Here is a 20,059-nt window from a genome sequence, read left to right as displayed (position 1 = left end):
TTTGCAACATTGCAAAACCTTGAGTAAAAGGATGGAACGAAACCAGATTCACCTTCAAAGTAAAATGCTGTATCTATTCTAGACCACTAGAGGAGGACATCTCTCCACAGAGAGTGCCATTGATGTCTCTCCAGAAGATACAGCTGCACAAAGCTCCGCACGTTTTAAAGAGACTGAAGGGAGATCAGATTGCTTTTGTGACTGTATTTGATTTTTGATGGGATGAGATGTTTCTTCAAGCTTCTTTGTTGTTCAAAAAAAACTGCAGACAGTATCATACATTAACCTAGTTTTAACAAAAAAATGTTGCTCATATCTGACCTTTTGAATATATTTCTGCAAAAGACGGTCATTTTTGTCAGGTGATAAGCTTCATTTTTAGACTACTTATTCAAAAATAAGCCCATACTTGTTACAGACCGATACATTTTGAGTATTTAGCAGCCATATTTTACATCTGTTATTACTAGCACAGAGCACCAATTACACAACATTAAGTCAACAAAATATGCAAAAGTCTATCAATGTAGGACAACAAAAAATTAGAATTGTTCGAAACACTTTAGTCCTGATTTTAGTCAAAGCTTGAGGTTGGGTTTAAACACTGGAAAGCTTCACGTATTTTTAATGTTTAAGGATATGTTACTTAATTTCCCCCTGGTAACACATTTTTCAGACATTTCAATGTAGAAAATGTAACATTACAGCTTTAATCTGCACAGTACAGCCCAGATCTGGCCTCACATCAACTCATTTCATCAGTTCCACTTAGACCTGACGGGTAGTTAAATTGAGGAGGGACAAAGAGAATATCTTAATCTAATTGGCCAATCTTCCTGTCGATCTCAACACTCTACTCCCTGATTGGCTGTTACCCTTAAAGCCTCGGAAGTGTAATTTTTGGACTTAAGCAAAACTTCGGCATATATCGAGCGGCAGCGGCTCCGAGCTGATTCATAACTTTCGGGATGAAATAATGGCCACCAGAAAGCTCTAAAACAGGTACGTCTGGAAACCTTTCTCCACATGAGACGTGAGTTGTTTAGTTTAATCGATTTGCTGTTGTTTTTTTCTCGTAGTTAATGGGTGTGTTGTGTTTGCTCTCTCAAGCATGTTCAGAGTTTCATTGTCTTTTGACCACAACAAGCTAGCCCCAACTTTCCCTCTGTCTTGTAACGTTATTCTGGGAAGTTAACGACAGATTTTATTGAAGTGTGGCAGTGTTGTGATACCACCTGGCATATATCACTAATATCGTGTCTTAATCACCTCAGTAGGACTTTCCAATGTCATTTCCAACAGACACTTTGCAACTTTTTTGCTAGTTGGTGTGTTATACTCATCTTCTTCCACTACAGTAACGAGCAGCGCCAACCATCCTTTAAGGCTGGATTTAATCGGATGAAGGTGTTGTTTAGTAAACACCTTATATGCCGAATTATCTTGAACATATTGTTTATTTTAAAAAACACTTTCATAATTTACTATAAGGTATCTACTTTCGCTGACAACAGCGCGAACTTAAAAATACAAGATTTTGTAATGGAGTTTGGTGGAAGGTTTGTCCACACAGTAGATATATAGAGTTACATATATCAACCTAAGATCTCGTGACATTCTAGCTCGAAAATAAGAGAAGCAGGAATTATGAAATTATGCATTTTACTCATTCTTGAACTTGTAAAGGACACTAAGGCAGCCACAGTGTTGGTGGGCGTGGGTTAAATCTGAAAATAACTGCAAAATACGGAAGTATTTGTGAGCGAGTTTAGACATGTCTGATGCCTCCTGCTGTCTCCTTTCGTCAGTGATCTGCTCTAATAATAATCGTGTTTTTGCACTTGAATGCCTTTCATAACTGTCTTGTTAGTCAGAGCATATGCAGCATGATGCAAGGAGTTGCATCTGTATGCTCATTTCTGATTATAATAATCGAAAAGGACACTAAAAGTTAGGTTATCATAATAGAAAAGCAATCAAGTGCTTATCAGCAACAAAAGCAATCTGTGTTATCTTTTTTTAGGATCTTTGTCAAGTTGATATACAGTATGTTCAACTGAAGAAGGATAAACTGTGCTAATGGATATTAAGAATATAATAACACAGAATGATAAATAAACAGGTGCAAAAAAATCACATTGTTTAAGAAGCCTTAACGTTTGTTACCGGTGTTGTTGGATTGTAAAATTTGGCGCTTTTTTTTTGCAAGACTTTCTTCCCCCTGCAAGACTTGGTTCTTTCTCTACATTTTTAGGAAGCACATATTTCTGTCACTACAAACAATCTCACAGTCTGAACCTGTGAAAGCAGGACAGTAGGCCATCATTCCATGCAGGTTGACCTAAATAGTCTGAAAAGCACTCAGCTGAACGCCCAGGCAGCACATTTACATCAAAATCATAAAAGAAATAAGGACAGGAGGAGGCATTTCTGCTCAGTTCTGTCTAACCACACCCGTGTCATGTAAACAGACAAGAGATTTTTTTGTATTATAGCAAAACTAGCTTGACGTTTGCTTGGGTGAGAGCCCAGAATTCACTTATGAGTCTTTAGTTTATAATCCCTGTTACTCTCCAAAACCCACTACAGGATTAAAGAGATAGAGAGAGGGCCAGCACCCTGTTTTGAGGATTTAAACAAGGCTGCTGCTCTGGGGGCGTTTTGTCGGGAGAAAGAGAGGAGTGTGAGAGAGGAGGACCAACATTAGTGGTGGGTGTTGTTTATGTCAAAATGAGCGAGGGAGTGAATGCCTGCATAATTGTGGAGCTCTACATTTGCATTCACGTGTGTTTAAATACATAAGCCGGACTTTATTGGTTGTGTATTTGTGTGCGAACTAATCAAAATGTTATTGGATTATTCATTTCGTTTACCTTAGGGACCTTCTATAAACTGCCAATTCTGTAATGAATATGTGCAGTATACTAGGAAATATTCTGATAATTAATTTATTGCCACAATCCTTTTAAAGCTAAAAATTCTAATTGTGTGTTGGTTCCAGCAAGGGCTACAATTAATGATCATTTTTGGTTAATGTGACAGTCATTTTCTTCAACAATCAGTTCTATATTTGGTCAGTAAAACATCAGATAATAGTAATGATAGTGAAGCATGTTATAGGTAAAGTCCAAGGTTGTTTTGACTGAACAATAATCCAGAGATATTCACAGCATTTTTGACAGAGAAATACTTCATATATGTGCATTTGAGAACACAAAATGTTTAGCAAAATAGTTAATAAAGAGTTTTCTATTGCTAAACTAATTAAGTAATATACTTATTTTTACAGCTCTAGGGTATTAAAGGTGAGAATGCGCTGTTTTATGATAAGAAATTGAATACAACAATGTATAAATAAGTTTTTGGACTGTTGGTTGGACAAAACAGGACATCTAAGGGCTCTGGGAAATTGTAATTCAAATTTTGGACGTTTATTAAGGATCACTGTTATTTGTAGTCCTACACAATGTTCAAATGTGTTGCACAGTATGGTCCAGTGTTGGATGACAGATTTTTCCACTCCGCCAAAGGGCAGAAAAAATGCATAATATATTCCTCCATTGGGACAAACTCCTCTCAATGTATAATGTCCAGGGCATATATTGCATTCCACAGAATATCATGATAGTAAATCACAGTTTTAGAGCATAGAAGAAAGCATCATTTGTTAACAGTTTACCGTGTGTGTACTGGATTACTTTTTAGCACTTGATGTCACAACTACTCTACTAGTTGTATTTTCAATTAATTCCCACAGCTTCTCATTTAAATATTCTTTTTCTAGCATTTTCTTGAACATATAGAATACTATGCTACGTAGTTTGGTATAAAAAATACTAAAATATGTCTTTACTGTAGGAGATCTCCAGTCCTGATAAGACTTTTCATGTGATCAGCAGGCTTTTGAAAGCTGTTAATTGCTGTATACATGTCCAGTAAACATCATCAGAGAGCATGTATTTACTGCATGTAATGCAGAGCTTAGAAAAACACACTGGATTTAGTGTGGATGTGCTAGATTTGCCTTAGTAGAATGTAAGATGCTTCCCTGGACCACATGTGATATAATGTATACTGTACTATGTGGCAGAATCATGTGCCTGTCGATGGCTTCCGCTTCACATTCTGTAAAGGAAGCATAGTCGACCACAGCAGTGAGTCAGGTAGTGTGACTGCTTTCAGCTCTGAGGAGAACATAGCTGAGTAAAAAGAGACTGATTTCATAAGACAGAATTAAATACACCTGCTGTGTAATGTAAAAAAAAAAAAAAAAAAAAGCTAACACATGACTGACTGATACACTTTCATCAAAAGGAGTCATAAATCACATGTGAGTATTTACTGCCTGAAGATTTAAGTCAGTCATTTTGCAGCAAGAAGTTAATTTTAAAAAGTCACACAGTATCAAATGCTTTATTCACCTCTAAAATCATACAAGGCCATGAAATAAATTGATATTTTTTAAAATAAAGGACCATGAAAAATGTATAAAATTCATTTACTTGTGGCATTCTGAGTCGTAACTACTGGAATAAACTTCAACATGCTTCTGCCTGTGTAGAACTGGCCATTAGGGTTAGTTAATTGATTAGTCTGTCAACAGAAAATTAATTTGCTAATATTGTAATAATCAATTATTAATTAAGCCTTTTTTTAAGCAAACAAGTGCAAACAGGTGCTTGTTCCAGCAATGTGACAGTTTAGATATTTAACTGAGCAAAAATTGTTTCAAGATATCTCCTTAAACTGTGGTAAATCGATAAAATAGTAGATTAAGTTGATGATCAAAGTTATCTGTTGTAGTGGAAGTTTCTTTTTATTCTTTCTCCAGAATTAGATATCTCTGACAGGAAGACATTTAAGGTAGCATAAAAGGAAATCCATCTTGAGTTTCATCTTGTCTACAGAGATTTCATGCTGTGTCTACACTACTTGTTGTGGTATGATGAAGATTAGCAACTTCACAAAGGTGTATTTGCAATATATTTGCATATTATATGCTATGATTTGATGCTAATTTTTTTCTCCAATTTTTCTGAGTACTTTGAAGTTTGAACTCAGGGTGATGTTTTACTACTAAGACATATGTATCTGGATTTTTTTTCCCTCTTAAAACCACTCAGAAATTCTCTGGCTTTTTCACTTTGATTAATTGTTTTGTATATACTGTTGGTAAAGTGAGTCATTTTGCTGCAAACGTTGACTTGCAACGTGTCCTTAGCTTTTTGATGCAGTGTTATGCAGTTTTATCTGTGACTGCAGTGATGATAGAGCTGTTGTTTTAAAACTAAATTAACACGCTGGTGTGGGTTTGTTCTGTGCTATCAGCTTTCCCATACAGTTACTGGACTTGACATTAACATGCAGCCAAAATCAGCATTATTTTAGTGACGTTTGAAAACAGATGCTAAGGTCACAGGGAAAAGCTCGTTATACTGAGTGTGTTTTAAATGAGCAACCAGGTTTCACTGGGGGTATTGTGGGGTCAGAACAGCATGATAAGTACACCTAATTTGTGTTAATATTGTATATAAAGGTCATTATCAAACTAGTCCAGCACTTTTGTCTGATGAAGTTGTTAACTGACTGGTAGGTTTCAGGCTGACTGGTAGCTGTAGGAAGTGGTTTCTTCTTGCCACATATCCTCAGTCAAAATGCTCAGTTTATTGTGTTTGTCTTGTAATTTGTATAGTATAGGATGCAGTCTATTAAACCTTTAGACTCCACATGCATTGTATTATTCTCACAATGCATTGTTACACTTGTAAATTAGCCACAACAGTCTTTCCATAAATGCAAAGGTATTGTTGCACCGCTGAATCGGCTTCCCTTGGAATTTGGATGTAACCAAACTGTAGCCATTAAAAAACAAACACTAAACCTAAGACTGTTCTTTCACCCACTGCTTTTTAATTTTTTTTTAGACTTTATCATTAAATCTTTTTCTTTTTTAATTTACATTGCCTTTATGTATTTTTTTTTTCTCTTTTTAAACATTTTAATGCACTATATAAACCACTTTGAATTGCCCTTGTGTATGAAACCTGCTACTTGCAAACTATGCAATACAAAACTGGCCTTGCCACTGTTGACGGAATTGATAAAGATATGAAAACTAGAGCAGCAGCTAACAAATTTGCTGATTATTTCATCAATAAAATGTGAAACTAACCTTTGTGGGCACAAGCTGATACCCTCATATTGCTAGTTTATTGTTTTCATATTCATATATTTATTATTAATTGCAATATATTAAAGTTTTAGTTTTATTACTATATGTATTATATGACAGTGCCATATGTGATTATAAATTGCTGTTACACAGCAGTATAAAAGTTGAAAATATTCTCTTAAGTATACCTATGAAAAATAAAGAAACAGCCGAGTATGTGAAATGGGTTCTTCATGACATTATATCTGATTCCAGGTACAGTTTGCTACAGTCATTTTTGACTTCATTATCTCCCCAAGTGCATTTCAGGTTATACTACATCTTGGTTGTATTTTGTAAATATTTCTGTCTCGTGTGTGTCAGAAGGCGGGAGGATGTCTGTGGAGGTGGACGTGTTGCTGCAGGAGGCAAAAGAAAGCATCGAGGCTGCCCAGAACTACCGCAGTGAACTCCAGCAGCGCTTGCATGGCCTCAACCAGGCCCGCAAACAGGTACTGCAACCTGTTCACACTTCTACACATTTATAGATTTCAGACTAAATAGAATGAATGGCACCACCATTTGACGACTTACAAAGCGCATGGACTCATGTTACTGCAGCCAGCCTTGTCCTCTCCTGACATCTTAGTCTGCTGCAGTGCATTCCCTTCTTCAAAAGAACTCAACCAGGCCAAGGCAATGTGAAGTGTATTAGCCACTGGCCCAACAGAATCCCAGGAGACTATATTCTCCCCCTCTCTCTGCTATCTCTTCCTTCCCCCTGCTGTCTAGATTTACCCTTCCAGCTGCTCACAGTAAACAATGCTCCTATTTCCTGTTACTATAGAGAGACAGCAAGACGAGAGAGAGAAGAGCGGCCAGCCAGATTTTTGTCCCAGCAATATAAATCTTGGACACCTTTGAATTTCTATATTGTTCTTTTTCAATACAGTAAGACATTCACAATTAAAACAAGAAAAGCACTGGCTGGCTGCTCAGTCATATGATTTCAACAGATAAATCCCACAGCGGTGGATTTGTAGTAGGATCGCAATCATTGTCAGCAGGCAGTTGACGTAGTGTTCACTTGTTGTCATAGTTACAGTTTCACCATGCCAGTATCTCACAATGATACAGAAATTTTTAACAAATCTGTGGATCCAGACTATAAGCCACATCACTGCCAAAATCTAATCAGTTGGTCCTTGTGTCATTTCAGACCTTCCCTGAAAATTTCATTCAAATCCATGAATCTGTTTTTGAGTAATGTTGCGAACAGGCAAACAGACAGACCGACAAACAGATGGACAAATGTATGCCCATTGTCACATAACTGCGCTGCATTCCTTGGCAGAGTAATAATTTATTGTGTTTAGTTTTGGATGCATAAAGATATTGTCTTCATAGCAGCAGCTATGGCTAAGTATCATTAATTATTTAAATATTAGTATGAACAGAATGCTTTAGTTGGGTAAAATATACTCTGTTCAGTTAATTGCCCCTTTACATTCTAAGCATGTTTTCAATTTCGGAAATAAAGCCCAACTTTAAGCCCACACTAGTTTGCAACTTTTTGGGACTTCTGCGTTGCGTTCATTTTTCATCCCTGGAGGACGCCGCTTGACCCAGAGATCCAGCCAGAGTCATAAAAAACTATCCTCAGCCACAAGAACAACAAGGAGTCCAGATGCTCTGAGTCCCACGGAGGCCTGATCTCAAATTCATGGCGTCAGTCTGGGATTACATGCTGACACTAAATGAATCCACAGAAAAATTGTACTTTGAGCAACCTGCCTGCCATATAAGTTTGATAACTGTATGCCGCTGTATCTCGGAGAATGGGTGCATTTTGTAGTTCATTGATAAATAAAAACTTCTGCACAGTATTGTATATCATACAAAACTAAACAAGATGTGGTCTATAATGCTTGAAATTCTTATTGAATCACTAAATATCAGATGAAATAATAATTCAACCGGACAATAAACCTGCCCAGACGTGCACACCAACTTCTAATGATAGAGACATTCTAGGCGCGCTTCGAAAGAGTTTTAGTCGGCTCCAAAGGGAAAATCACCAGTGCCAAAATAAAAAGAACTGAAAATAAAAATAATAATTCCAATTTTTAACCATTTTTGGTAATTGGAGTTTCATTTGGTTAAACATAATAGAGATTTTTGACAATGAAATGGTCAGAAATAACAGGAAAATGTATGGATTTCTATCACATAAGGCAATGCAGATTCATCGCCTTTACCGCACATAGATCAAGAAAAACCTTGACGAAGTGTTACATCAAAATTTGTCTGTACCAGACTTGCCCCAACATGCCAATTACAGTTACACACCAGTAAGACTGGAGTATCTGACTCTTCCAGAGAGAAATAACTTGAGGTGTTCTTGGATGGATGGCCCTCTAATTCATGCAAATTCCACTATCATATAATGCTAACTGTATCCTTGCAAATATGCAAACTTTAGGATTCAAATTTCCGTTTCTATCATATTCTATCATATCAAATTTCTGTTTGTATCATACTGTATTATCTTTGAAAGTCCTTGCTGGTGCAGTAATGAAAAAAAAAAGATTACCCAAGTTAATTTGATTACATTGTCCAGCTCGATTTTTCCACTGTAGTTGTTGTAGTTTTCCGACTCATATCAAAGGTCTGACACATACAGTGCAATCTATCAGGATGCATTATCTGGGTAAAATATCCAACCTTTGTAATTACATCAGGTATTAAACTGTTGCTAATTTAGTCATCAAACTTAGTCAGTTTCATAGTTACATGTGAATATAATTGTAGATGGCACACAAAAAATATAATAGAACTTAAAGGAATACAATAAGCAATATAAAAACACGATGCAAATATTAACAGTATTAAGAAAAAAACACAAACAATAGTGTAAATAAGTGGGCACCCGTATAGCTTAACGGGTTAAGCGGGAGACCCATGTAAAGGGGCTGGTCCCCGACGCAGCAGCCCAGTTTCGATTCCCACTCGCGGCCCTTTGCTGCATGTCTTCCCCCCAGTCTTCTCCCCCGTTTCCTGTCTGTCTCCACACCTATCCAATAAATCTGAAAAGGCAAAAAAAAAAAAACCTTAAAAAAAAAAAAAATAAAAAAAATAAATAAATAAAATCATGTGAGGTAGAAAAACATTTCCTGCCGCGACCAGGTAGCGATTTGGTAGTACCATGTTTGGCTTGTTTTTTCTTGGTGTAATGAACGGCTGCTTTGGAGATGTTTTATTGCTACCTGTCTCTTACTTATGCCAATTTCCAGCAGTGCCAAGATGGCTGCCTTTGTGGCTTCACATAATTCTTTTGTTTCGGGTATTATGTGAGAGCGAACAACTTCTGAGTTGTGCTACGGCTTGGGTGCAAGCAAGAAACCACTCTAGGCCTTTGCATGTGCAGTGCTGCTGATGACATGAAATGACCTCTTATATACCCTGGGAATACAATTAAGCTAAAGCATGTCAAATAGGACTTAAAGTATTATGTAATCAGCTGCATTTTTTTGTCGTCTTCATTGTATTCTTCAGGTAATATACCTTTAGTGGTACTAGGCATTGAAATTAACAAGCAATTGAAGAAAACAAGGGTGGTCTAATATTTTTTTCCGTGACCATAGGTGTGAGCTTATCTGATTGTGCCCACAATTAGATCCAATCTCAATATGGAAATTTGTTACACAAGGCTGGCTGACTTGTCATGCAGCATCATAGGTCAAACAAAGTGACGCTGCTGCTGTATTAGCTCTGTTTTCTTTCCATTGTCAAACTGAGTTCGCTGGGTGCACTTGAGTTAACAGCAATAGTTTTAGGAGGAGGGTTAGATGACCTTGCTGTGCAGAGTTGCAGTGCAGACTGCATTTACATCTGCTGAGATCAGATCACAGTGCAAATGTGGTCTAACTGATCCAATCCAATTCCACTCCCTGTGTGTTTTGCATGCATTTAAACTTTGCATCAATGTTTATTTTTCCTTATCCTGACCAATTAACCGGATACAGATCACATTTTAATATCGGTTTGTGTGACTGAGACTCCCTCCACCCAATCCCAGCTGTTCCATCGCACATTATCTTGGCTCTGGCAGTGGTGGAGTTGTTCTTTTTTTTTTTCCCATGACCCCCTTCTTTCCCACAGAAGGAATGGCTCACCACCAGATTAAAGGAATCCAGGAAACATTACACACCACAACACACAATGAGAAAGAAGATTCCAGAATGTGTGTGTGCGTGAAATCTCAGACAATACTATCACTGCAGCATCTTGCCTTTGTAAGAGCAGGAATCCAAACATTTTGGAAAACTCTTTCTGCTCTGCCTAATGTCACATCACCTCCTCTCATGTTAGAAATATTAGTAGACAGTGTCTGGTCATATTTTTAGACTATTATTTTACAAATGCCACAATAATGATCAGTGGTTGCCTGTGTCGTACTGATAATCACCAGGAAGCGCCCTGCGTCTGCTCCGTACGCACACACTCATATGCAAAGATCAGTGTGTATTCTGGAAAAATCCCGCCGTGTGTTTCCATTCTCATAGTCATACTGTCCCCGCTTTATCAGTGCTGCAGTTGTCAATCAGCCTTCCGTTTCCTGCTATCTCTCTGTATACTCATTGTGAAATCCTTGGGCCTGTGTGTGTGTCTGAAAGTGTTTTGCAAATAGGAACTGAAACCTGACCTCCACTGCAGATGACAAACCAGCAAGTTTCCTGACAAACTACTTGTCAGTGAGGGTAGTCTGTGCTGGCACTGTGTATAATATAATGTTTAATAATAGTAGTTGTGGTGTTGCTGATGATGCTAATGATGATAGTATCAACATTAGTGACAACAGAACAAACCACAGGACTTACAGAGCTTCATCAGTGATGAAACTTAAATGTGTGTAAAGATGTTTTGTACCACACCTCAGACTGAAAAGGATTAGTCACAATGTTCCTTCACAGGCTCACATCCTCACCTACATTACCGTCTTCCTCTTTCTTCTCTTCTTTAGGTTCGAGGTAGCTCGGGTCAGGCCCGCGAGGCCCTCCGGAGGCACTTTGCAGAGCTGCAGGCAGCAGCAACTCGACTGCTGACAGAGCGACTGACCACCCTGCTGGCTGAAGTGGACACCATCGAAGCCGACAGCATCAAGCCGCTGGATGACTGTCAGAGTCTCATTGAGCATGGTGTGGGCCAAGCTGATGAGCTGCTGAGAGAGGGTGGGTTCCACAAATACAACACAGGGAGCTGTATTGTTGGACAGACACCACCAACACATCTGCAAAACATTCATTTTTTTCAGGAAGGAAAATACGCAAGTTAATTTCAACTTGTTTCCCATAGCATTTGGTTGTTTTTATGTGATACTGCATTAAGAATTGTCTGGTTTTGCATTGTTGGTCATACAAAACGCAATTTTCAGACTGCCTGGCAACTTTCATAGTTTTCTCACATCTTTTTTGGACAATCACAAGTTAACAACGAAACAATCTCCCTAGTAACTGGCAATGGAAAAAGTCATTAGTTGCATTCCTATTTTTGTCAAACTGATGTTACTCCCACATAAGTGCAATAATGTCTCTCTACAGGAGAAGCAGCTCTGCGCTGTGGTCTTGGAGAGAAGGAGGACAAACTGGGCAGTTTCACCAAGAAGGCCATGCATATCCAACTGGACAGGTAGGACAGACATGTAACTTTTGGCTGCAGGTGTTTCCATCCACTAGGAAAAACAAATCAGCTGTGCAGCAGTGTTCTATGATGAGAATACAAGACAGGTGCTTTTATATTACCTGTGTACAATGATTTCACTCTGTCTTTTGTGTGTCTTCCAGCCTGCCAGAGGTACCAGCGTTAGTGGATGTGCCAAGTGTTTCAGCCCAGCTGGATGACTCCCTGCTGGGCCTGCTGAGGGACCGGGTGTCCCGCCACGGCTCCGTCTCCTCCCACCCTCCTGTTCAGATAGAAGAGCTGCAGGAGAGACCTGGTAGCATCTTTGTCCGCTGGTGTAAGGTCAGTGAGGGGAAGTGGAAATATGGCTAAATGCAGAGATGCTGCTCTCATATGTAGTGAACATGTTTTGCAGGTATGTTTTGAGTTTTAAATTAAGCTGTTATTGTTATTTGTGCATCAGGTGGACGAGGACTTTGCTGCAGCAGACTATCGGCTGCAGTACCGGCGGTCTGGCAGCGGGGGGGGCCAATATGAGGATGCCTACATCGGTCGGGACTGTGAGTTCTTGGTCCTCCATCTGGATCCTCACATCGATTATCTGTTTAGGGTCTGTGCCCGTGGGGAGGGTCGCACCGAGTGGAGCCCCTGGAGCATCCCACAGACAGGATACACCACACTGGCGCCGCACGGTAGGTGGACACTTGTTTTCTGACTCCATGAGGGCTGCTCTGGAACTTTATGAAGTGTTAAGCTGCTGCTTCAGAACTTGAAATGTAGATCTGCTGACAGCTCATTCACAATGGGAGATCCCTCTACAAAGAAGTGTACAAATAAATGTAAAGCAATAAAAACACATCTGTCAATGAACTGTTTGCATTTGTTTCCTTGTCATCCAGAGTGGCGTTCAGGGACGGAGGGCTACATCCTGAGCAGCAGGAGAAACATTGCCCTGCGCAATGACTCCTCCCAGTCTCGCTGCCCCGTCCTCTATTCCAACGCCCCTACCTACTTCTGTGGCCAGACACTGACCTTCAAGTATGTTCACACACACCCACAGACAAAACACAGTATACATACAGACACGAACATCTTCACACGTCTCTCCTGGATTCCTGGACTTAGTGTTACATGTTTTATGTGTAGGATCTCGGCAGCAGGTCAGATGGATCGCAGGGATGGTCTTGGTGTGTGCATTGGCAGCGACAGAGGAGGGGAGTCACTTCAGAGAGACCAGGCTGTCTGCATTTCAACAAATGGTATTTTTTCCACATTTTTGCACAAATACCAGATGAAGTATTGTTTGTTGTTTTCAACTGTTTGTTGGAGTCTTTCCTCTGAGTTTAAAAAAAATACCTGCAGCAAAAGACAGCAGCGTTCATTTTAAGCGTCTCTGAAAAGAGAGAGCTCAGTACATTTATGTACATGGAGCAATGGAGCAATGACTTCGTTAATTACTTTAAATATAAATTTTTCCAAACACGGACGCAGGATTGGTCAAGACACAACGGTAAATACACTACCAGAAGTTTGGACACACCTTCTCATTTAATGATTTTTCTTTATTTTCATGACTGTTAGGCATCAAAACTATGAATGAATGAACACATATGGAATTATGTAGTAAACAAAAAAGTGTGAAATAAGTCAAAACATGTTTTATATTTTCGATTCTTTAAAATAGCTACCCTTTGCTTTGATTACTGCTTTGCAGACTCTGGGCATTCTCTTGATGAGCTTCATGAGGTAGTCACCTGAAATGGTTTTCCAACAGTCTTGAAGGAGTTCCCAGAGATCCTGAGCACTTGTTGGTCCTTTTGCCTTCACTCTGTGGTCCATCTCATCCCAAACCATCTTGATTGCGTTTAGGTCAGGTGACTGTGGAGGCCAGGTCATCTGTTCGCAGCACTCCATCACTGTCTTTCTTGATCAAATAGCCCTTACACAGTTTGGAGGTGTGCTTGGGGTCATGATTCTGTTTAAAATTAAATGATGGTCAACTCAACGCAAACCAGATGGGATGGCATGTCACTGCAGGATGCTGTGGTAGCCATGCTGGTTCAGTGTGCCTTCAATTTTGAATAAATCTCCAACAGTGTCACCAGCAAAGCACCCCACACCATCACACCTCCTCCTCCATGCTTCAAGGTGGGAAACATGCATGTAGAGACCATCTGTTCACCTTTTCTGCATCGTACAAAGACACGGCAGGTGGAACCAAAGATCTCAAATTTGGACTCAGACCAAAGCACAGATTTTCACTGGTCTAATGTCCATTCTTTGTGTTTTTTGGCCCAAACAAATCTATTCTGCTTGTTGCTTTTCCTTAGTAGTGATTTCTTAGCAGCTATTTGACCATAAAGGCCTGATTGGTTCAGTCTCCTCTGAACAGTTGATGTAAAGATGTGTCTGCTGCTAGAACTCTGTGTGGCATTTATCTGGACTCTAATCTGAGATGCTCAACTTGCTATTTCTGAGGCTGGTGACTCAGATGAATTTATCCTCAGCAGCAGAGGTGACTCTTGGTCTTCCTTTCCTGGTGCGGTCCTCATGTGAGCCAGTTTTGTCGTTGTGCTTGATGGTTTTTGCGACTGCACTTGGGGATACATTCAAAGTTTTTGCAATTTTCCGGACTGACTGACTTTCAGTTCTTAAAGTAATGATGGACTGTTGTTTCTCTTTACTTAGCTGATTGGTTCTTGCCATAATATGGATTCTAACAGTTGTCAAATAGGACTGTCAGCTGTGAAACAGCCTGACTTTTGCACAAAACAACTGATGGTCCCAACCCCATTAAGAAAGCAAGAAAATCTACAAATTAGCCTTGACAAACAACACCTGTGAAGTGAAAACTACTTCTTGAAGCTGATTAAGAGAATGCCAAGAGTCTGAAAAGCAGTAATCAAAGCAAAGGGTGGCTACTTTGAGGAATCTAAAACATAAAACATATTTAGAGTTATTTCATTTGTTTTTTTTTACATAATTCCATATATCTTGCTTAATAGTTCTGATGTCTTCAGTATGTATCTACAATGTTGAAAGTAGTAAAAATAAAGAAAAAACATTGAATGAGAAGGTGTGTCCAAACTTTTGATAGTGGTAATGTATTTATGCAGTTTATAGGTTGCAGTTGTGACTGCTCTTAAAGTACTAGATAGATTATCACCACACAAAGACAGAATTTTCTGTGTAGGAAATCCTAAATACACTAAGCTATTAGTTATTTGGACAATCTGACAGAAAAACAGCTCACAAATGTATGGTTTCATTTTTGGAAAAGGCTCAGTTATCTCCTAAGGCAGCAGGCCACTGTAGCTTTTAGCAAACATCACTCATAACAGGAAAAATGGAGCAATAGTTTGTTTGGAACTATTTTTAGCAGCAGATTATTTCACATTGGATGCTTCAGTGACTATTTGGGGCAGCAAGCACTTTAATTTATCTTCATTTCTTATTTTCTAACAACTTGTTGATGTTATTGTAGAAACAAAATGTAATTCTGCATCATTTAATATTAGCACAGTTATTAATATTAAAATGAACTTATTTACCTTAGAATTTTCTTTTGCATGTGACCGTTTTGAAAATGTTTATTTTTGGGTCAACCAAACTGCAAAGAGAAAGCTCTATAATCTAACATTACTCTCTGCCAATGCGTAGAATTGTATTTTATTTGATATTTTACATTTAGGGTGATCACAATCGTTGCGTTTACTTAATCCTTAATTTTATGTGAAATTACTAAGTAATCTCTAAATCTTAGTCTGATCCCATTGATCTCTTTATGATTTTAAGGCATTTAGCTTTTTCATGTCTTTGAAATGGCTCTTGATATAATAATGTAAATATGTGCAAAAGTATGTAAAATTACTCAAATGCTCCTGTTAACGTTTTGTACCGATGTTTCTCATCTCAGGTGCTGTTTATGTAAATGGTAAAGAGATGACCAACCAGCTGCCTGCTGTCACTGTTGGCTCTGCCGTGACTTTTGACATGGAGGTGGTGAACCTGTTCCCCGTCAACAACAATAACCTGAGCGACAGCAGCAACTTCAAGCTCAGAGTGACCATTGGCTCAGGGAACCGGGAGGTGGTGTTCGATTGGCTGGTGGACCAGGCGGTGGACTGCCTCTTCTTTGGCTGCTGCTTTGTCCACTCCGGCTGGAAAGTGCTTGTGTTTTAAAGGCTCCGTTTTTAAAAGAATGGACCCTCGTGTATTCAGGAGCCCCTCACCCAGGCTCCGTTATCTTGAGTTTCTCTTCCGTTCCTTTTCTTCTCACATCTGAAGTACTCACGGGGTGGCTGCAACATCTGGAAAACAAAGAAAAATCTGTCACTTCTCCCGAGAATTTCATTTCATCAAGTGACAGCCACTAATTTTCACACATTTTCCACAGAATCTGCAATTCTGTCCTGGGTCTTTCCAGAAATGGAAAATCCCAGTGATAATGGGACAATATTAATGATGTGGGCGAATAATAGAATTACGTGGACGAATAATAGAATTAAAAAAGCTAAAATGAGCTAGCCTGGTTCCAAACTACAGTCATAGTCAAAGAAAAATCTTCGCTTACTTGCAAGTAGATAATGTTTTGAATGTGTGATTTCCACAGCAGAACAGTAAATAATTGGATTAATGGACCACCACCAACCCGGTTTCTTGCATGTATGTAAACTCTCCAGGAGGAAATGTTATTTGTCCAGATGAGTCCAGACTTTTTGAGAGCTCCTCCTCAGCCTTCAGGGACCTTTGTTGGAAGAATGATATCTGTATTCACAACAGCTTCTTGACTCTTAATTTGTTTTACTTTGATTCCCAGACCTTCTTACAAGGTTGGACAATGTTTACAGCTCTTTGTTCTTGCTGTGGGGAGAGTTTTCATCGATCGTTCATCTATGCATTGTCTTAATTTAGTTGTAGTAGCAGTTCGAGAGCATGTAGAAGAAGAGCACATCCTGTAAGGACACACAAAGACGCAGGGCCTCTTTACATGTTTTAACAGCTTAACCTGCTGGTCTGAGTTTATTTTTTATCCTAACAGAAACCATTACTGTGAAAGTCACACCTCTTGAAGCCTCTTAAACTCAAATGTCAGAAATTTAATGGGACAGTTCAACAAAAACACAAAGCAGCCGGAATGTTTTCTGTCGTCTGCAGCTCAGGAGGGAATTTGCAGACTCAAGACTGCATTTGTCTGTGTTCTCCCATAAATATTTCCTTATTCTGAGAAAAAATATTGCTGTTGCATTTGTTGTATTTTATCTGGTAATGTAATTCATGTGCAAATTCTTATTGCAAGCAGTTGAGCTGTGACTCCTTTAAACTCTGAGCCAAACCCAGCTGATGCTCAGTAAATTTCTGGGGGGTTTGAACAGGAAAAGCTCAGTGGAACAAGCTTTATGTAGAAAAAACTTTAAAGCAATGCATCTTCAGATATATTGGCACACAGACACTTAAAAATCCGACAGACAGCTCAGCTTTACATTTATATTAATATTGGACAATTGTTTTTTATCCCAAGGTTAGATTTGAACTAAATCCTTAAAGAGACCACTGTCTACTCAAAGTAGGAAAGTACCTTATTAAGTATGTGAGTTTATGATTGACTCAGATCGATGCTCTGGGCTGCAGAGATTTGTTTTTTGTTGAACTTTTCCTTATATTAATCAAGCTGTTACTTTGCTTTTTAAGCTTCCTGCAGTGACAATCCTAACAGTGTTCGCAAATGTGTTGGTGGGAGGAAGAGTGTTTAAATTTTAAGGAGCACAAATATAAGTTATTAATGCCTGTGTTAGTGGCAGAACTGATCACTCAGACCTCGGAGCTTTGATTCAGACGAGCAGAAACTCACCGAAAAGTCTTGAACATACTAAACAGTACATGAAGTGTCAGGACAACAGATTAATAAATATTTTTTAGAATGACATCTTCAGCACATAAACAGGAGATAAAACAAGGTCAACTTTAACATTTCAAGAAGTTCAGCTGACCATTTCTGAATTAGAAGTTGATCTGCAGGGATTCCTGCTCGTCTTCAACATCTTTTCCAAGCAGTTTAATCACTGTTTCTCTGGAATATCTCAGAATCTCTGTGGGCTTAAAAGCCAGTTCTACAGCCACAGCCTGATTTTATATCCCTATGTTAGTTGTCTAATAGCTTCTTCTAACAGCATCTTAGCATTGTGATCCATGGCTTCACTTTACAGTTGCACTGTTGAGGCAAGTGCATCAAATTTCAGGTATTTATGTCTGTGCATTGCTTATGAGAGGAAAGTTGGAAAATACTTTTATTACAAAACAAGAAAAGCACTCAGAGAGCGCAGTACTCTGCCAAGGCTGCTCATTTGTTGTATCATTTCTGACAGCTGAAATCTCGGCACCATAGAATGTGGCCATTTAATATAGATGTAGCCACAAACAAAATGACCTTGCGCTGAGCACAGGCGTGTATTATGCATGTGTACATTGTGTACAGATGCCATATTGTGTGACCTAGATATGTAGCAGGCAACGGGAATTGATAGGACTCAGAAACACAACCACAATTTAATCAATTGTTCCTTGAATCATTTCTGACAGATAAGTCACGATAAGTCCGCAACAGTCGGTTAGTAGTGGGATCACAATCATGTGATCGTCAGCAGGCAGCTGACGTAGAGTTCACTTGTTACAGTGATGCCATGTCGCTGTCTTGCAATGATGCAGAAATCTTTAACAAATCCGTGGATCCAGACTATAAGCCGCATCACTGCCAGAATCTAATCAGTTGGTCCTTGTGTCATTTCTGACCTTCCTTGAAAATTTCATCCAAATTCGTTTGTCCGTTTTTGAATATTGTTGCTGACAGACAGACTGCTTTTATTACTCCTCGGTGGAGTATGAAAAGCAGCACATACAAACTTTGCATTTTACAGATCTGTAGCTTGTAATTCTGACAGCTGCATTTGTACAGTGATCAGCAGGGGGCACTGCAGAGAGGGGTAATAATGCAGCAGTCACTCGAAAACATGTTTCTTACTTTTATTCCTGGTTAAATAATAAAAATGTGAGGTGAATATTAAAGCACAGCAATTAAGTCATTCGTTTTTATTTTGTTGTACTATCACAGCTTCACTTTTGAGCACGCTAATTGTTCTTTTTATCAGCTAAATCACGCAAAGCTGCTGCTATTGAGAGCATTTTATCGACTGCAGATATTTTCTGGGTATTTAAAAAATTGCTTTCCAGTTTTAAATCACCGTGAGCTCTGGATCTGAGTGATTTAACTCTGGTACGGGGCCTCGTTCTGTCCAACATATTTATGAGTTTATTTGTCTCATCTTTCTGTCTACTGTAAGTTTTATTCTGTGTTTTTTGATCTCTGGTGGAGAAATCCCTCTACAAAATCTGGACAAATGTTAGGTCAAGATTACAACAGGGAAGAAAAACATGACTCCTCTTGTTCTATGTTTTTATAACATGTAGCTCTTAGTTTTTTAATGTGCAAATCTGAAATGAAGACAAGCATCAGCGGGTGTTTGTCTTGCACACTTAGTGGACTGTTCTTGATAACATAGGAAGACTTCAGTGGTGGAGGACTGTCACTGAATTCGTTCATCACCACCGACTCATCTGTTGTGCTTTTATTTTTGAAAGAAACACCCATTTCAGGCACCTAGCCTCATCTTTTATCAACAGATGTTTATCATTCTGATCAAGTCAGACACACAGCTTTTTGTTGTTTCACAGATGTTTCCTTGTTTTTCAGCTGGACTGAGGACAGTGGGACCCAGGGTCGGGTCGAGATCATGGTACAAATGTCCTGAAACCAGCGAATAAAACCTCAAAATAGACTTTCTCCTCATAAGGAGGGAAAACTGTTGACTTTAGCAGCTGTTTGTGCATCTAACACAACAGTTACATCTGCTGGTCAAACCTCTGTGTTGCATTTGTGTTCACTGCTGCATCCTTCACATTTTGTTCAATAAAAGTCATTGTGATCCTCATGAGGGGTAAACCTTTGTTGCAGTTCTTTCTCTGAGTTCTCTTCAAAGTACTACCTACATGAATCCAAGTTTTCTAATGGTGTATTTAACTGAATAATAATATAAATGAATATAAATATAACAATGCTGTCTTGCCTATATTTGTCATAACTTTTATGAATATGTTTCAGTTCTGCACTGGGATGGCTTGAGGGCAGTAAAAACTGATTCTACATACGCATTTGCTAATTTTTGTTGTTTGTTA

The 20,059-nt window shown here is 38.9% G+C and overlaps 1 protein-coding gene across 2 annotated transcripts; it reads left to right on the top strand.

Annotated features, from left to right (window-relative positions):
• Positions 1-886: 886 nt before the first annotated feature.
• On the top strand, positions 887-19,826 carry crlf3 (cytokine receptor-like factor 3). Of its 2 annotated transcripts, none has more exons than XM_023282065.3 (9): positions 887-1,002; positions 6,539-6,663; positions 11,175-11,382; positions 11,752-11,839; positions 11,995-12,172; positions 12,294-12,522; positions 12,730-12,868; positions 12,977-13,089; positions 15,747-19,826. In XM_023282065.3, the coding sequence occupies exons 2-9, from the start codon at positions 6,547-6,549 to the stop codon at positions 16,010-16,012; spliced, it is 1,338 nt and encodes a 445-aa protein (XP_023137833.1). In that variant the 5' UTR covers positions 887-1,002; positions 6,539-6,546; the 3' UTR covers positions 16,013-19,826. The 2 variants fall into 2 exon arrangements, with proteins under 2 accessions (XP_023137833.1, XP_023137832.1); XM_023282064.3 differs by having other exon boundaries at positions 894-1,002; positions 6,536-6,663.
• The last annotated feature ends 233 nt before the right edge of the window (positions 19,827-20,059 follow it).

This window comes from Amphiprion ocellaris, chromosome 19 (genome assembly GCF_022539595.1).
Source record: "Amphiprion ocellaris isolate individual 3 ecotype Okinawa chromosome 19, ASM2253959v1, whole genome shotgun sequence".
Taxonomy (NCBI): domain Eukaryota; kingdom Metazoa; phylum Chordata; class Actinopteri; family Pomacentridae; genus Amphiprion; species Amphiprion ocellaris.
The sequence above is the reverse complement of the archived record's forward strand: the minus strand, read 5'-3'. Positions and strand labels throughout refer to the sequence as shown.